This window comes from Lepidochelys olivacea (assembly GCF_965140295.1).
Source record: "Lepidochelys olivacea isolate rLepOli2 genome assembly, chromosome: 7".
Classification (NCBI taxonomy): Eukaryota; Metazoa; Chordata; order Testudines; family Cheloniidae; genus Lepidochelys; species Lepidochelys olivacea.
Window position 1 is genome coordinate 55,315,779 of NC_140417.1, and position 14,718 is coordinate 55,330,496.

The 14,718-nt window shown below is 50.9% G+C and overlaps 1 protein-coding gene across 4 annotated transcripts in view; it reads right to left on the reverse strand.

Annotated features, from left to right (window-relative positions):
- Window positions 1–14,718, reverse strand: part of SEC31B (SEC31 homolog B, COPII coat complex component) — a 39,952-nt gene that overhangs the window by 15,832 nt on the left and 9,402 nt on the right. For all 4 annotated transcript variants that reach the window (XR_014712354.1, XM_084633568.1, XM_084633570.1 and 1 more), the window contains exons 5-15: window positions 13,696–13,791; window positions 12,373–12,513; window positions 10,342–10,484; window positions 9,999–10,098; window positions 8,907–9,068; window positions 6,861–7,013; window positions 5,419–5,649; window positions 3,546–3,620; window positions 2,206–2,292; window positions 1,583–1,691; window positions 1,048–1,226 (exon numbers count right to left, since the gene is read on the reverse strand). Coding sequence is in view for 3 of the 4 variants with exons in the window: in XM_084633568.1 (XP_084489694.1) it covers window positions 1,048–1,226; window positions 1,583–1,691; window positions 2,206–2,292; window positions 3,546–3,620; window positions 5,419–5,649; window positions 6,861–7,013; window positions 8,907–9,068; window positions 9,999–10,098; window positions 10,342–10,484; window positions 12,373–12,513; window positions 13,696–13,791 (1,476 nt within the window). In the remaining variant the exon portion in view is untranslated. The remainder of the gene's footprint in view (window positions 1–1,047; window positions 1,227–1,582; window positions 1,692–2,205; window positions 2,293–3,545; window positions 3,621–5,418; window positions 5,650–6,860; window positions 7,014–8,906; window positions 9,069–9,998; window positions 10,099–10,341; window positions 10,485–12,372; window positions 12,514–13,695; window positions 13,792–14,718) is intronic.

Sequence of the window (14,718 nt, forward strand, 5' to 3'; positions counted from 1 at the left end):
CTAAGATTAAATGTTAGTCATAAAACTAGAATAACGTTTTTAAAGTACAAGGATTTAAGTGATACTAAGCCAGAGAACGAGACAGGCCTGGGTGCAAACAAAACACAGCACGCTTTCTAAGCTAACAGGCTGGCGTGTGCTCTGTCTCTTTGGAGGCAGCAAATGTGCTACCAGCTGTGAGTGCCCAAAGAGAGGGACCGGATGCGGCAGAGACACGTCTCGGGGGAACTCGGGCGAGGGGTTCGCTGACTGTTCCCTGCAAGGCAAGGTTTAGACGGGCAGAGTCTTGACGAGCGTGCTGGCCAGGCAGCCAGGGAAGTGATGCACAGCTTCGCAGCAGCAGAGCGCTCACTCTTGCTATGGCAGAGTGGTAACACAGTGGCTCTCAGCTCTAGGTGGTCTGAGCAAGACATCACACAGAGTCACACTCGCATGCAGTGTCCACATCACGGCTGCTCACGTGAACTTGCCCCCATGGTCCACCACTGTGCCTCCAGCAGTAACTGGCTCTTAGTGCTTCCAAAGGCAAAAACCCACCCATGCCCCGTCTAGTAATGCTATGCTGTAGAAAGGAGGAGGAAAATTCTTTCCTGGTCCTTACAATGATCAGTTTATGCCATGCAGCATGGGATTCAAACAGTTCTGTGGTAACATAAGAAAAGGGTCATTAAGGCTCAGGGAACGTCGATGGGTTTCTAAAAGGGTTGGATAATTTAAACGGGAACCTCCTGAGGCAGAAGATACCAGAAGCTGGACACAAGCTGAAGAGAAGGGCGGAAATCCTGGCTCTGCAGGCAGAGATCATTTGTTGGATGAGAGCAAGTTTTATAAAGGTATCATGAGCACAGTGTAAATACCTAGACAGAGCTGGAAATTAGATGGACAGAGCCCTCGGTTCAGCATTTCACCCCTGCCAATGCACTCACATTCACAGCCACCTGCGTATACGCAGGCAAGCACACCGGCCCGGGCGCCAACCACCTCAGTCTGCTCTCTCCTGCCCTGCCCCGCCCATCTCTGCCTGGATATACACCGCTGGGCACTCACCTGAGAAATCTTTGTTTTCCGTTTGGCAAAGTACTGCATCTGGGTCTCCCGCAGTAGCGTCTCCCCCCCGGCGATAGCCAGAATGATGGCATCAGCAAAACGGTCAGTCCTCACGCACAGCTTCACAGCACCGGCAAAGTTCCCCACCAGGAGCGCCTGGCTGATCAGCCCATCCGTGTCTGGAGAGGGGGAAAGAAATGCACAGCACTATGGCGAGCAACTGAACAGTTCATCCAGGGGCCCCACCACCACCCTGGCTGCAATGAACCGTGGACACTAGTGGAATGGCAGCTCTGCAACAACTGCGATCCATCTCCAGGCCTTTCACTCCAGAAACCACGTGTGCTGAAAGTGGATCCTCATCCAGTATTAGGGTTTCTGTCCTCTGTGGGCCTCCCACTGCAAGTGCACTGGTCAATGCCAAGGGCACGGGGAGAGGAGGTGGGTTGAGGTACACTGCACAGCGCGTCAATGGGCCAGGCTGTGTACCTTATAGGGCAGAGGCTCCCTTCCCATAATGCGGGCCATGCAATACCTGTTGTGACTGGGATCTCCAGCGTGCTCATGTCCTGAGGGACAAGGCTGTCAAAGAACCCTGAAGAGGAGGAAGCAGTATCCACTTCGGTCACGCAGCGTCTTGAGCCCTGTGCAAAGAGAGCAGGGAAAGTGTACGTTGACGTGAGCCACGCCCAGAAGAACGAGCCTGACTAAGACAGTTTCAATGGATTACAGAGCTGGGTGAGGGTGGTTTGCGGCTGTTCCTCTCTATAGCTGATTTCAGCATGGAAGCCCACAGGCCACCTCCTTCATATCTCCTGCCACTGCACTATCACTAGTGCAGCTCCACCGGTGTAGCAATGACAGGAGTGCCAGCCTGCCCCAGAAGGTCCCAAGAGGACATCCAGAAGCTATGCCATGGAGTTAAGTTAGGGTTAAGGTTAACCCTCGCATTGAGTGCTGGGTTAACTGAGAGCTGCTCGAACAAGGCTTGCTGTAGTGTCATCAACAGCCTGCATGTCACCCTCCCTTGCTCTGACTGCCTAGTCCAGCCCAGGGAGTCCTGCACTGAGCCCCAGAACTTGTCGGAATTTGTCCTCCTCGTTCATTCTGCTCCCTGACTCCCACTTCTCAGTGACCAGTGAGGAGACCAGGGCCTACCTGAGCCGGCTGTGCAGCCTGAGCCAAGCCATCTGCCTCAGGAAAGTTCTGTTTCTCTGGGATACCGTTCCCCAAACAAGACGTGATCTGCGAAGAAACAGAGTTGCGGAGTCAAGCCTCTGTCACAAAGCTGAACGTGCGGGCAGCAAAAAGGCCAAGTCGCCTGAAGCCACAAACAACTCCATTGGCTTCCCCAAGCACGTCAAAAGCCGGTTCAAAAATCACACTCTGTATTAACGCCCCCATCCTGCATCACAGGCACTATCTCTCCCGGCTCCCCTTGCTACTCAGCTAGTACAGGCCTCTCTGCCCCTTGCCATAACACTGTCCTCACTGGTGCAAGATCCCTCTCCTTTGCAGCTCTGTCGGTACCACCTGGAGCAGTATTCCAGTAACGTACCACCTCATCCACTTTCCACCTATTTCCATACCTCGCCCGGATCTCTCTCTTCTCGCCGAGTATTCGGAGGGGAGTTAACAACACGTGGCGCTTGCAGAGACAGTTTGGACAAAGCTGCATTGCCGTGATGCATCAGTTAAAGCTGCAGGAGAATTTTCCTTTTAATGGGACCTCTGTTTGTGCTGAACTCCTGAAATTTCCAGAGGCTGCTGGTACACTCCCTCAGAGTCACCTGCTTTGGGACTTGTTCATGAAATGAGTGAAGGTTTGAGTTAGGGGCTGGCATCTTGTAAAGCTACCCTGGGTAGGGCAGGAGCCTAGTGATCAGGAGAGATTAGAAGAGAGAGAAGGAAAACTTCCTAACTCCACCCTCCCCGTTGCTCCCACCTAGCAGCTCAGTGGGTTAAGTATATTAACCTTTCACCTCTGGAGACCAGGATTCAAGTCTCAGCTTAGATCACAAGTGGTGGTCTCATGATAGCTCCCATGTGCGTATCACGGACCCCCCACACAATTAGCCAGCATTCGACCAAGGCAGAGCCTGCCAGAGCGTTCTGCAGGCCACATCCAGACGTGCTGGAGGAGCTGCACAGGTGAGATGGAAGTCAGGATCAAGGTGCACTGGGAGAACTGGAGGCAGGGATTGAAACCTGAACTATGCCCCGCCCTAGCCAGCACATTGTAGCACTAGTCACATGGTCACAAATGAAACAAAACAAGCATGCACTTCTAAGTCCACAGGACCAGTCCTAGTTCAGGTGCAAAGATGTTCAAGCAACACCCCCAAGTGAAACCTTTCAGGAGGAATTGCTTATAAAATACATAGTGCAGCAGATACCTCTTTCCTGCACCCCCCTGAATCTGTTCTTCACCCGTCCCCTAATTCACCAGTCACTGCCTCTGTTAAATAAAGACATTGCTTAGCAAAAAGGCCACTCACCTTCTTCTGCAGCTCCTCTTTACTATAACCCAGCAGCTTCAGGAGTTTAGTCCTGGATTCTGGTTCCATGTTCACCTAGGCCCCAAAAGGGATCGGAGACAAAGAGGTGCGTAAAACCAGGCATCTGCACAGAGACAACACCCAGCTGCCGATGGCAGTGCAAAATGTAGTGCTCAGTTTACAGATTAGCACCAGGGGACCCTGGGTGCTCCCTAGGAGCTGGAATAAGCTGCCCTTTGGAAGATGAAGGCTGAGACTTTGTTAACCTCATCTACCAGCAATGCAATAAAACCTGGTCATCGCATTCTGGCACAGACACTGATTAACTAACACAGGCACTGCTTCCTTTAATACACATCCTTTAGCCAGTTACACTATGGTAACGATCCCCACACTGCAGAATCACTCCTGCAAGCTGCCGTGATTTGGAACGGTACTTGAAAGTACAGCTGTTCTGTGATAAGAGATGCCTATAGCACCCATCAGGAAGCACAGTCCAGTGGACAGAGGACCGGGCTGGGAGTCAGGAGATCTGTGTCACTAAGTGACCTTGGGCAAGTCACGTCTCTCTATGCCTCAGTTTCTCCAAGTGTAAAACGGGACTTCTGTAAAGCTCTCTGAGATCTAGGCATGGAGAATTCTATATAAGAACTTAGTACTATCACTGCTCACGGACGTGTGTTACTGATTTCCTCTCTCACAACATGGCCTGCTTGCGCTCTACAGGCCACAGTCGGAGAAGGCAGTGCTGTCTACTAGAGAGAAAACTGGACTGGACCAGTGAATGGAGCAGGCTGCTATCTCCAATTGTAGTCTGTGACCGACAGTGATACATGGAACACAGAGTTGTTTCTGTCCCAATGGATGAGAAGTTGGGTGGGATTCAAAGGTGATCACCCAATATAAGAAGGGACTAATCAAGCAGTTTACTCAGGGCAAGATTCTCACATCCTTACTTGTGTTGAGTAGGACCTAACTCCTCCAGCCAGCCTCATTTAAGTCAATGGGACTACTTGTGGAGTAAGGTACTGTTCCATTTGAGGAAGGGGATCAGATTCCAGCCCTCAGCCCATCTGAAGTCAAAGCTCCCAGTGATGTTGTCGGGAGTTCTGACCAAGTGTGGACAGAGGATTTAGCCCAACTATGTCCAAGCTAGACAGAAGCTGATCTAGTTCTTGCAGGCCCTGGCTAGAAAGTGAAGCACTCTTGGCTAGAGCACCTCTCTTTGGCTGTACTTGGAGGGAGCAGCAAGGCTGGCTGGGCCTCAAACACTAGGCAGGACCTCAAACTGATGGGCCTTAAGGACCTTAAACTGATGGGCCTTAAGGACCTTGGGCCTTAAGGACCTTGGAGTCTGGCACGGAAGATAGAGGCAAAGCGCTCAATCACCTTCTGGATGGTCTACATGGCAAAAGGGTTGAGGGAGGGAGCAAACAATCCTGCTGACATCACAGGTGCCTCAACCCTTCCAGGCTGATCTCAGCCCGTTAGGGCTTTTGCCTGGGGAACGAGGGAGTGCACTCCACTGAGATCACTACAGGCCAAGAGGAGGCTGAGTGTCTGCCTGGCACTGCTGTGTACAATATCCTGACTGAGCCCCCGACACAGTCTGATGCCAGCACTGTACCTATGAAAAGGAGAGGAGGCCTCCAGCCCTATGTGTTTAGCTTTTAACCAAGGCTTTGCCCAAGCGGGTGGTTATGGGGTGTGTTTATAGCGAAACTCCCAGTCAGTCTGTTCTGTTTATTGCTGTCCCTTGAAGAGCTGGGAATACATGAGGCCAGGGACAAGTGTGATGGGCACGTGGAGAACCCATGCCAGGAATGCAGAGGCATTGGAATGAGGTCTCTGGCCTTCATCATGGCTGTCCTACCTTCAGGAAGTTCCAGAGATTCTCTTCAAACTGCAACTGGGCTGCCTGGATCTTGCTCTGGCAATAGTCCAGGAGGTTTCCCGACTGCAGGGCCATCTGCAGTTCTCTGGATCGGGCCAGGAACTCCGTCTCAGTAATGACCTGGCTGATGAACACCTGGCGTGGGGGACTCTGCTGCATTTGCGGTGCTGGGGCCTTGGAGAGGCCAAACGTGATTAATTTCCCCCCAAACTGAGAAGGAGAGAGGGAAAAAGTAAGTGTCCATACACGTGAGGGTAAAAACCAGCACACACTAATCTTGGGAGCTGGAGAGGCCTCAGCAGACGCCAATGGCCCTGAACAGGGTAATCACGAGGAACCCAGGCACACCATAGCTGCGCACACACAGATGCTGCTGTCTTCTGCAGGGATCAAACCCAGGACCTGCAGCATCAGAACCACAATCCTCAGTGACACCCACTGTGCGTATGCAGTCATATTGTAGCTCACTGCAAACGTCAACAGCACAGAGGACCAGATGCTGTTTGGAATGACTCTTCTCTGCAACAGAGGGGCCAACTGCAACAGACATCATCAAACTAATGGAGTACACTGGAGCCTTTACTTATTTAATTTAGTAATTTTGTATTATGCTACTGTGGGTTCACCTCCTGTTGCTACAGTTTCAAGCTTAACAGAGTGAAAATCACCACTGGTGCTTTTCTCAAATGTGGAGACTCTAGGAGCACACGAAGTCCAAGGATAGTGACCACAGACACAATGACCTTACTGGCATAGGGTTATTCCTAGGTCACCCACTCATGTCAAGCGTTCTTCAGCCTATGGCCTAGTAACATACATCTATTTAGCATACATTGATTATAGATGAAATAGCATATGAACTGATCATAACAGCACACAATACAATGCTAAATGGATAACAGAAGGAACAAACTGGCTACAACACTACTCTGAAATGGCACAAGCCAGGGCGGCGGATAAGAAAGCAGGGCAGCAGCACAATCTGGGAGAAAAGCGGGGAGGCAGAAGAGGAGAGGGAGACAATAAGGATATGGGGGAGAAGAGGGAATAGGGAAAGGGGAAAAGATGGACAATGGACTGGGAGGAAAGGCAGGAGAGAACAGACCTTGCCTACAAGGAAAGCGCTTCTGAGACTGGGCTAGTTTCATTAAATATCCAATGGGAAGGACATGGGAGTCAAACAGCAGTCCCTCCCTTCAGAGCAAGCCCCCATCACTGCTATAGGGACAGATGTTGTTGGCGAGGCCTCTGAACACCGCAGCAAAGGATTCCCTGCCAACGGAGCCACACAGCCCTCCATCAAAACTGCCAGCACCATAAAAATCACAACGGTTCCTAACATGGGAACCAGATCCCCTCTGAGCCCCCCATGGGGGCCATAACCACTCTCCTTTCCAGGCAAGGATGCGCTGCACACTTACTGCAAACGAGACCCCCACCGGCCTGCGAATCCACTTGGGGGGCTTTTTAAGTGGAGGGATCAAGGTGGTCTGAGCCACCTGCTCTGGCACCTGAAGAGGAGGAAGGGTCCGTCCCGTGCCGAAGGGGTCCAGGTTGTTAAAGGAGGAGGAGATCTGAGATCAGAGGAGGGAAATAAAAAAAGTTACATCTCACTCTCCAGGCAATAAGATCATTCAGCCCGGCCCAGTTGTTAGTTACCCTCCTCTGGTTATTCTCGGTGGTGAAGAAATAGGATATTAGCATGTTCCCAGGGGCAGTGACAGCACATCCTTATGAGCGACACAGCATACCTGGGATACACACCTTATACAAACCTCAGTGAGTTTTAGTTCTTAAATGGGTTTCAGCTTGAGAAGTTACTTCTCTCTATTAACATGAAAACTTCCAAAGGGAAGCTGTTTGTCCTACCACCTCACTCCTAAATAAAAAGATTACTAAATGTCATTGTCTCCCACAAAGAAGGCGAACAACTGGTCATAACTTGTCTGACTTGTTTTTAATTTTTGCTAATGGGGGACTGTTGAGTGGCTGTTTGTTGCGAGGGTCTTTTAAACCAGTTATTTTTATAGGATTGTGTGTTGAATGTTCTGTCAACTGGCGCTATGACGACATCTCACGACATTTTCACCCAGAGGACACTGTGGCAGCCTCCTCAAAAGTGTCCTGAGCTGTATTTTTTAAATATTTCTGGGAGATCACGGACATGCAGCCCCTGTGGCATGCAAACATTAACCATTTTTTTAAATTGCTGGCTTAAGCAGGTCCTTCCCCAGAACTGAAGTTCGCTATGCATGACCCAACTTGAACCTAACAGGACCAAATTGCATGGCTCCAAGATAGGCCTCGCACTAGATTTATCCAAAGATCCTGAAGGGAGGCAGGGAAGTCAGAGTGAGCGAAGATGACAAAGAATAAGAACCCAGGGTAAGGCTGAGAAGCTTCACCTTTTAGGTCAACAAGGCCGTTGGGGGAAGACTGACCTTCCAGAACCCCAAAACTGATCACCTCAGGGGAAGGCAGTCAGCACACCACCACACCGGCTATGCCAACCCTCCACCAGCCTCTCTACGCCCTGAAAAAGCCTGCTGACGTGAAGCACTGGGCCAGCCACAGGACCTGCTAACTCCTTGACGGCAGTTCTAGCTCCTATCTCCGAACAGTCCAGAACCCCACAAGAGCGGAGTCTGTGACCTGCCTGTCGCTTTATTTCCCTTTTTTCTATTTTTGCCCTTGTTTGTATGAAGTGGAAGACATCCCAGATTAATATTAGAGAATAAAACAGCATGGTTGGTTGCACATTTATGTGTATATGCACCAGTGACGTCTACACAGGGAAAGTGCCAGAAAGTTCACCAGGTTTACCATCTCTAAACAGCATCATAAAGATGCTCATTAAAGCATGTCCTGTCTTTTGAGAGTCCTAAGAAACTCCAAGCTGTCTGCCAAATAAGAGTTGACAAACTTTGGCTTATCAGAACATTCTGCTAAGGCCTGTATTGTAATATTTCTGTTGGGGGAAGGGAGAATTGAAATTTAAGAAGGAAACTTTGTAATTGGCTCAGAGGCTGTGTTCCTGACATTAGATGACAATTTGGTTTTAATACCAAAAACCTGCTCCAAGCTATAGATTAGGATGGCTTGGGTAAAATTCTTTAGTCGAGGTGATACGTTTACTTCATTTTATTTTTGTTTAATAGCTCTAATAAAATTGATAAAAGGATACTGAGTCAGATTTCTGTCAATCAGCAACGTTGGTCCAGAATCCTTGAGGCTCTAGCTGGACTTTAGCCGGCCAGCCTAAAGCCAGACCACCTCCCCACAATTAATCTTTGGTTTTCACAAACAGCGTGTGGACCAGAGACCCCCACACAGGTGGGCTCACTGCAGCACCTGTGGCCACAGTGAAACAACACTCTACCTTCCAGTGCCCCCTCAACCCAAGCACCAACTGCCACACCATCACTGGCCCAGCCAGCACGCCTGTTCTCTGTTCCATGGGACTCTACCTTGTCAGCTTGAGTCTTCTGCTGAGCTGCTAGGCTACCACCCATAACAGAATAAACGTTGATCCACCCATCGAAAGAGGCAGCGGAGAAGACTGATGGATTCCGAGGGCACCACTGGACATCAAAGCACCACTGGCTCTGAGTGGGCAGCTCATAAATCACCTAACATGGATGGGGAGGAGGCAGAATGTTATAAGGAACAGTCACTTGTTTTCCCCCAAGCCACTTATGCATGGCAGGTCTGTCACACATTCCTGACATCTCACCATGCATAATGCACCTTGAGCACGATCAACTTCCTTGTAGTCCACCAGTTAGGACACACTGCAGGTGCAATATTTCAGAGTAACTAGCATCAACACCAGGAGGCCCCAGAGAGCTGCAGTGTGTAAGAGCAGAAGGGTTTGGGCTGCAGAGTGAAATTGATTTGGAATGTGGAACCCTAGTCAGCTTCACTCTGTTTTCAAAGGCTATGACTAGCCTTGGGGTGGCATGTATCCTGCAGGCACCACACCTGCAGCTACACACCACAACGGAAGCCTCCAGCAGCAGGGGGAGAGTCCGGAAGCAGAGAGACAGAGGGACACTATGCTGCAAAATCAGTGTAGATGTGGGGGTCATGGCTTGGGTACACAGAGAGCCCACATAGGGCATATACCTAGGGGTTCAGGTATAGGGCATTCTACTCTACTAGCCTAAGCTGCACCTCTCCAGCCACACTGCTATTTTTATCCATGCTAGCTGGGTGGGCAAGCGTCTATATGCGACACACCACCAGAAGTGTAGACAGACATACTTAAAGTGCTTCTGCTCCCAGCACTGTAATATGGTAGCACCTGCTGTCAAGGGAAGGAGATACCCCAGAAGAAAAATAGCAACAAAAAGGGAGAAATAAACCAACAAAAGAAAAGTCCTGGGGTAGACGGACAGACAGCGCACGTTCTCGCTCTCTCCAGAATGGGCATTGGAATGGTTTGGAAAATGCACCAAAGTGGGACAACATGTTAAATGACACACCCTCGGCACAGCATGCAAATACATACCAGGCAGAAAGTTTGTACTTACTGCCATGGAATCAAACCTGCAACGTACCTCACCAACGCAGGGGTTCCAGCACAAGATCTGGTTGTCTTTGGCACTACTGAGAAGGAGCTCAGGGTCAGCCTGGCACCAAGAGATAGACAGGACTCCCCTGAAACAGACCAGACGTAACAGTCGCTCCATGAAAGCAAGACGGCCCCGCTCCCTATTCCAGTCACACTGTAGCAGCTTATGTGGACACTTTAGCACAGCAGCAGCATTGCTACATCACTTCTCTGCCTCAGTCAGGCTAGAATGAAACTCAGACATCTCTGCTCCTCAATTCAAACGCCAGACAGCCGGACCCTGAAAGATGGGAATCCTCGGAGAGGCAGAGCAACAGCTAGGCTCCTACCTTGTGTGCCCCTCCAGCTGGCTCAAAGGAGAGGTGGCAAAGCGTAGGTCCCATATCTGGATCACCGGCATGCGGTCGTCCTCAGAGGAAAGGACCAGCTGGGTAGCAACTTCTGGGTGCCAGGCCATTCCCGAGCAGTGCATCTGAGGACACAACAGCATAGGCTGACAACACCGTAGAGCTGACTGACAACAAATGAAGGCTGGGTTTACACTAATCAGTTAGCTCAAGGTAAGGCAGCTCACCTCAACCTAATTATGTCAGTGTCCACACTACAGCCTTGTTCTGCCCATATAAGTGCCCCACTACAATGACATCATAAATCCATCTCCACAAGAGGCGTAGCGCTTATGTTGATGTAGTTAAGGCGATGCAGTGTCTGTGTAGACTGTTGGCTGTCTGGTCAATTTCAGGGCTGGAGCTGTGAAATTGACAGGAAAGCTGAGCACCTGGGTCCCCAACCAGACTGCTGCCAGGTCTCTGCTCCAAGCTGGGCTGCCACCCAGGCTCCCAGCTTGAGCTGCTGCCTGGGCTCCCTGCTGGGAGCCCTGCTGTCCCCTGGGGTCCTGACTCCATGCTTCTGGCGGGGAGCCCAGCTAACCCCCCCCAGCTCCCTCCTGGCTGGGAGCCTGGCTGTCTCCTCTCTGGATCCCCCTCTGAGAGCATGACAACCAACTGGACTCTGGGCATGAATCTCCCCGCTGGAGGTGAAAAGCCCAGAGAACAGCTGGCCCCCAACACTGCCCCCTCTTCAGTTGGTGGGAGCGCTCCTGGTGAGGACACACATCACTGACAGAAGGAGGGTAGTGTGGACATTAGCCACCACAATAATTACTGCATGTAACCTGCAATGGCTGTAAATTGACTTAACATAGGTCGATTTAAGATTGTAGTGTAGACATGCCCTCGGTGGCCCAGAGACATAACACTTAATACTTAACTCTCCAGAGCACTAGAGACCAGCTAAATTTCGTAACACCCCCACGTGGAAGGTAAACATTGGTGCACCAGTTACACAGATGGGGAAACTAAGCAGACATATGTAGGGGCTGGCTCAGGGCCACACAGGAAATCAGTAGCAGAGCCAGGATTAAAACTCACAAGTACCCTGACCAGTCCACTAGACCACACTCCTCTTAGGAATGAGCTAAAACTCCAGGGCAAGCGCACCCTAGGCAAAGGGTCTCATTTCTCACTTGGTTAGTGTGCAGGGACTTTTTCTTTTCTTTCACCAGCCATGGAGCTTCTAACACAATCTTTGCTTAAGGAACAGTTTTCCTCATCTGCCTTGTAGATGGAGATCCCAGACTTGCCTCTGTAGCACACATCTCACCCCGGCAAGGTCATATGTTCACCTGACTGCTGGCCCAGACACACAAGAATCTGGCTCTCCCCTCCTCAGAGAAACATTTGTAACAGCAATGGGACATACAGAAACATCAGACATTTGGCTGCAGCTCCTCTGATCTCTGACAGATTGGTGACTTTATTCCTTTCCTTCGCTGCTTTAACGTGAACCTAGTGGTGGTGGAAGGTGCAGGTTCCCAGCCCAGTAGAGTGCTGCCCTGTGTTCACCCCATGTACAGCACAGCAGCAGCGTCAATTCCCCACACACCTCCCACATGCCTGTGTGCCTCAAAACTGATCTGGAGGGAGCATGCTAAGGAGCGGGCAGGTAGTTTGTTCCCATGGCCCATCTGATCCTTTGCCTCTCTCCTCAGCATGCTAAGAGGGACAAACAACAGGACCCTCTGGGCCACCGCAGTGGCACAGAATCCCTAAGGTGTAAGAATGCCCCGGCCAGGCTCTCTTGCACATCGTTGATAAACGTTGCACATCAGATGCCCCGTGCAAAGGTGCATCCCATGGGAGGGGTAGGTACTGCAGAGTCATCCCTGCCATTTGCACAGAAGGCCTCTTGCTCCGGGGCTATTCCCCCAGGGTCCCATGCAGCCTGTTTGCACTGGTGGGCTGCAGGGCAACTGAGAGGCCAGCCCTGGGAGGCCAGCCCACAGTCCTTCCCCCACTCACTCTGCTGCTGTGGTCGCTGATTTTGATGATGGGCTCGTTCTTCCTGAGGTCCCACACGACGGCCTTCCCACTGGGGTGAGCAGAGGACAGGATGTGCTGCACCTGACGATTCCAGGACACCGCGCTGATGTCTTCTTGAGGCTGACGAGGTAAGAGAGGCCACAGATTCATTATACCCGTGTGGGAGAATGGGGTTCCCATCACTGGCTTGACTCAGAGTGCACTAAGGGCTCAGATGCATTCCCAGAGGATCTATAGATTCTGTGCCACAATCACTGATTGAGTGAGTTGCTGATCAGGTAGGAAAGATCAGCAGCACTGACAGCAACTGGCTAGGGTCGGGGAAGCCTTTAGGTGGAGAACACTAAGGAAAACGCCATTCTGAATGGGAACGTTCCCTAGGAAAGGCCATGAAGTTTAGGAAGCATGTACTGGATTCCACGCCACAGTCTGTATCGGCCACGTGTGTCATACACGATTAATGCCAACGTGAAGCAATGCAATCAGACAGGGCTGAAGGGCTCAGCAGCCTGGGATATACGGAGATTAGGCTGCAGACTAGAGACCTCAGTGAGAGAACACACATGGGAAGAGGACCTGTTGCAGCATCTCAGGAGCGCACAGAATCAAGGGCTAACTCCCCTCACCCTATCATAATGCACAAGGCAGGAAAGGAGGGTGTTCTGTCCCAGGAGAGGCTCAGCAGTCTTTTCACTGAGTGAATGACAACAGCTAATTGTGTTGCTCACAAGGGGGAGCTCGCTCGCTTATAAATCACTATTGGAAAGGGCTGCTTCCCCTTTAAAGCCAAGGGACACCATCCAGGAGTGACAGATGAGCCCCGCCCCACCTATTGCTTGTTGGCTGCGCTGTGGTATTACGTTAATCGAAGCCTCTGGTGTCTCTCAAGATCGCTAGCAGAACCCTTATTTCCCCAGAAAGGCCCGATAAGCATATTACGGAGAGCCCAACCTGCCCAGCTAGAGGATGTAACACACTGATTGGTTATCTCATTCAAATTCACCTAGTGCAAAGTCTCCATAGAGAATTTATCCCCGCCCAGCAGCACACCCACCAACACCGCACAACCTCCCCCTTGCCACATGGACCACCTCTGCCATCTCCCAGAAAAGAGGCCTGCTCTTAGGTTCTGATCTATTTCCCCAGTGACTGATTGGGTCTGTTCCATGCCCCACCTATCAGATGGATCCCTGGCTGTTACTGGAGTGGGATCACTCCCCGCTCCCTCCAGTCTCAGGTAGCTGTCCAGGGACGCAGCACTTCTAGTGAACAAGGACCCTGACCACAGAGAAGCCCCTTTACCTGAGATTTAGCCCCTGGCGTCATTGGCACACTGAAATTATTCAAGTCCCAGATGTAAATTTCAGAATCGTTGGCCCCAGAGGCCAGGAGGTTACACTGCAGGGAAAGCAAAAGCACTGTTATCTCTCCACTCACGAGATCCATGGGGGTAGAGAACGGATATCCTTAGACTAACCACAATAAAAAAAAACAACAAAACGAGAGGAGGTGTGAGCTAAGTGGAATCATACATCACTGGTTTTCGGCCCAGCCCAGAAAGCATCCCTGCTGGGTCAGTGGGCCCCCCCAGAAAACGTGCCCACAGTACAAAGGGGAAGGAGACGGAACCCCAAGTGGACCTTAGGGACTGGGGTGAGGGAGGAGAAGATTATTTTATATCTCTGGCACCTGCTACCCCAAAGGATCCCAAAATACTGAGCAGATTGGGCAGAGTGACCACAAACAGGGATCTCTGAAACGCAGCCATTGATAAGGTGGGAAAAGGCAGCTATTTAACAGTGCACCGTGACAACAGGATGGAGTTAGAAATGACGCCTGTACTCCACTGGGTCTGCAGGGGGAGTGTTGGGGAGCAGAGAAGAATTATCCAGGTTATGACTAGTCACGGTCCCGGACTCCTTTCCAGTCCTCCCCTCTTTGGCTGTGGATCACATCTACTTTTTTTGCCTAGTAAACTGCATGTTCAGAACACGTGTACAGCCTGACTCCCCCCAGCACACCCTGCCAAGGGGCAGAATGCCAAAGCTTCCCGGTCCAACTAAACACAGTCCAATGGCCGAGAGCCAAAGGCATTCCAAGCTCCAGGAAGGTGCAGGGCATCCACAAGGGCTGAGGCAAGCCCTGAACTGGCATCTAGGTCTCTGTGACCATCAGACACCTCAGTATTCAGACTATGATATATTTGTCTTACAATAGGGCCTAGATTCTCCAAACATGATCAAAGCCTCACTGTGCTAGGCACTGTACAAACACATACTAAGAGTTTCCCTGCCACAGAGAACTAACTGTCTAACTAGACAAGAC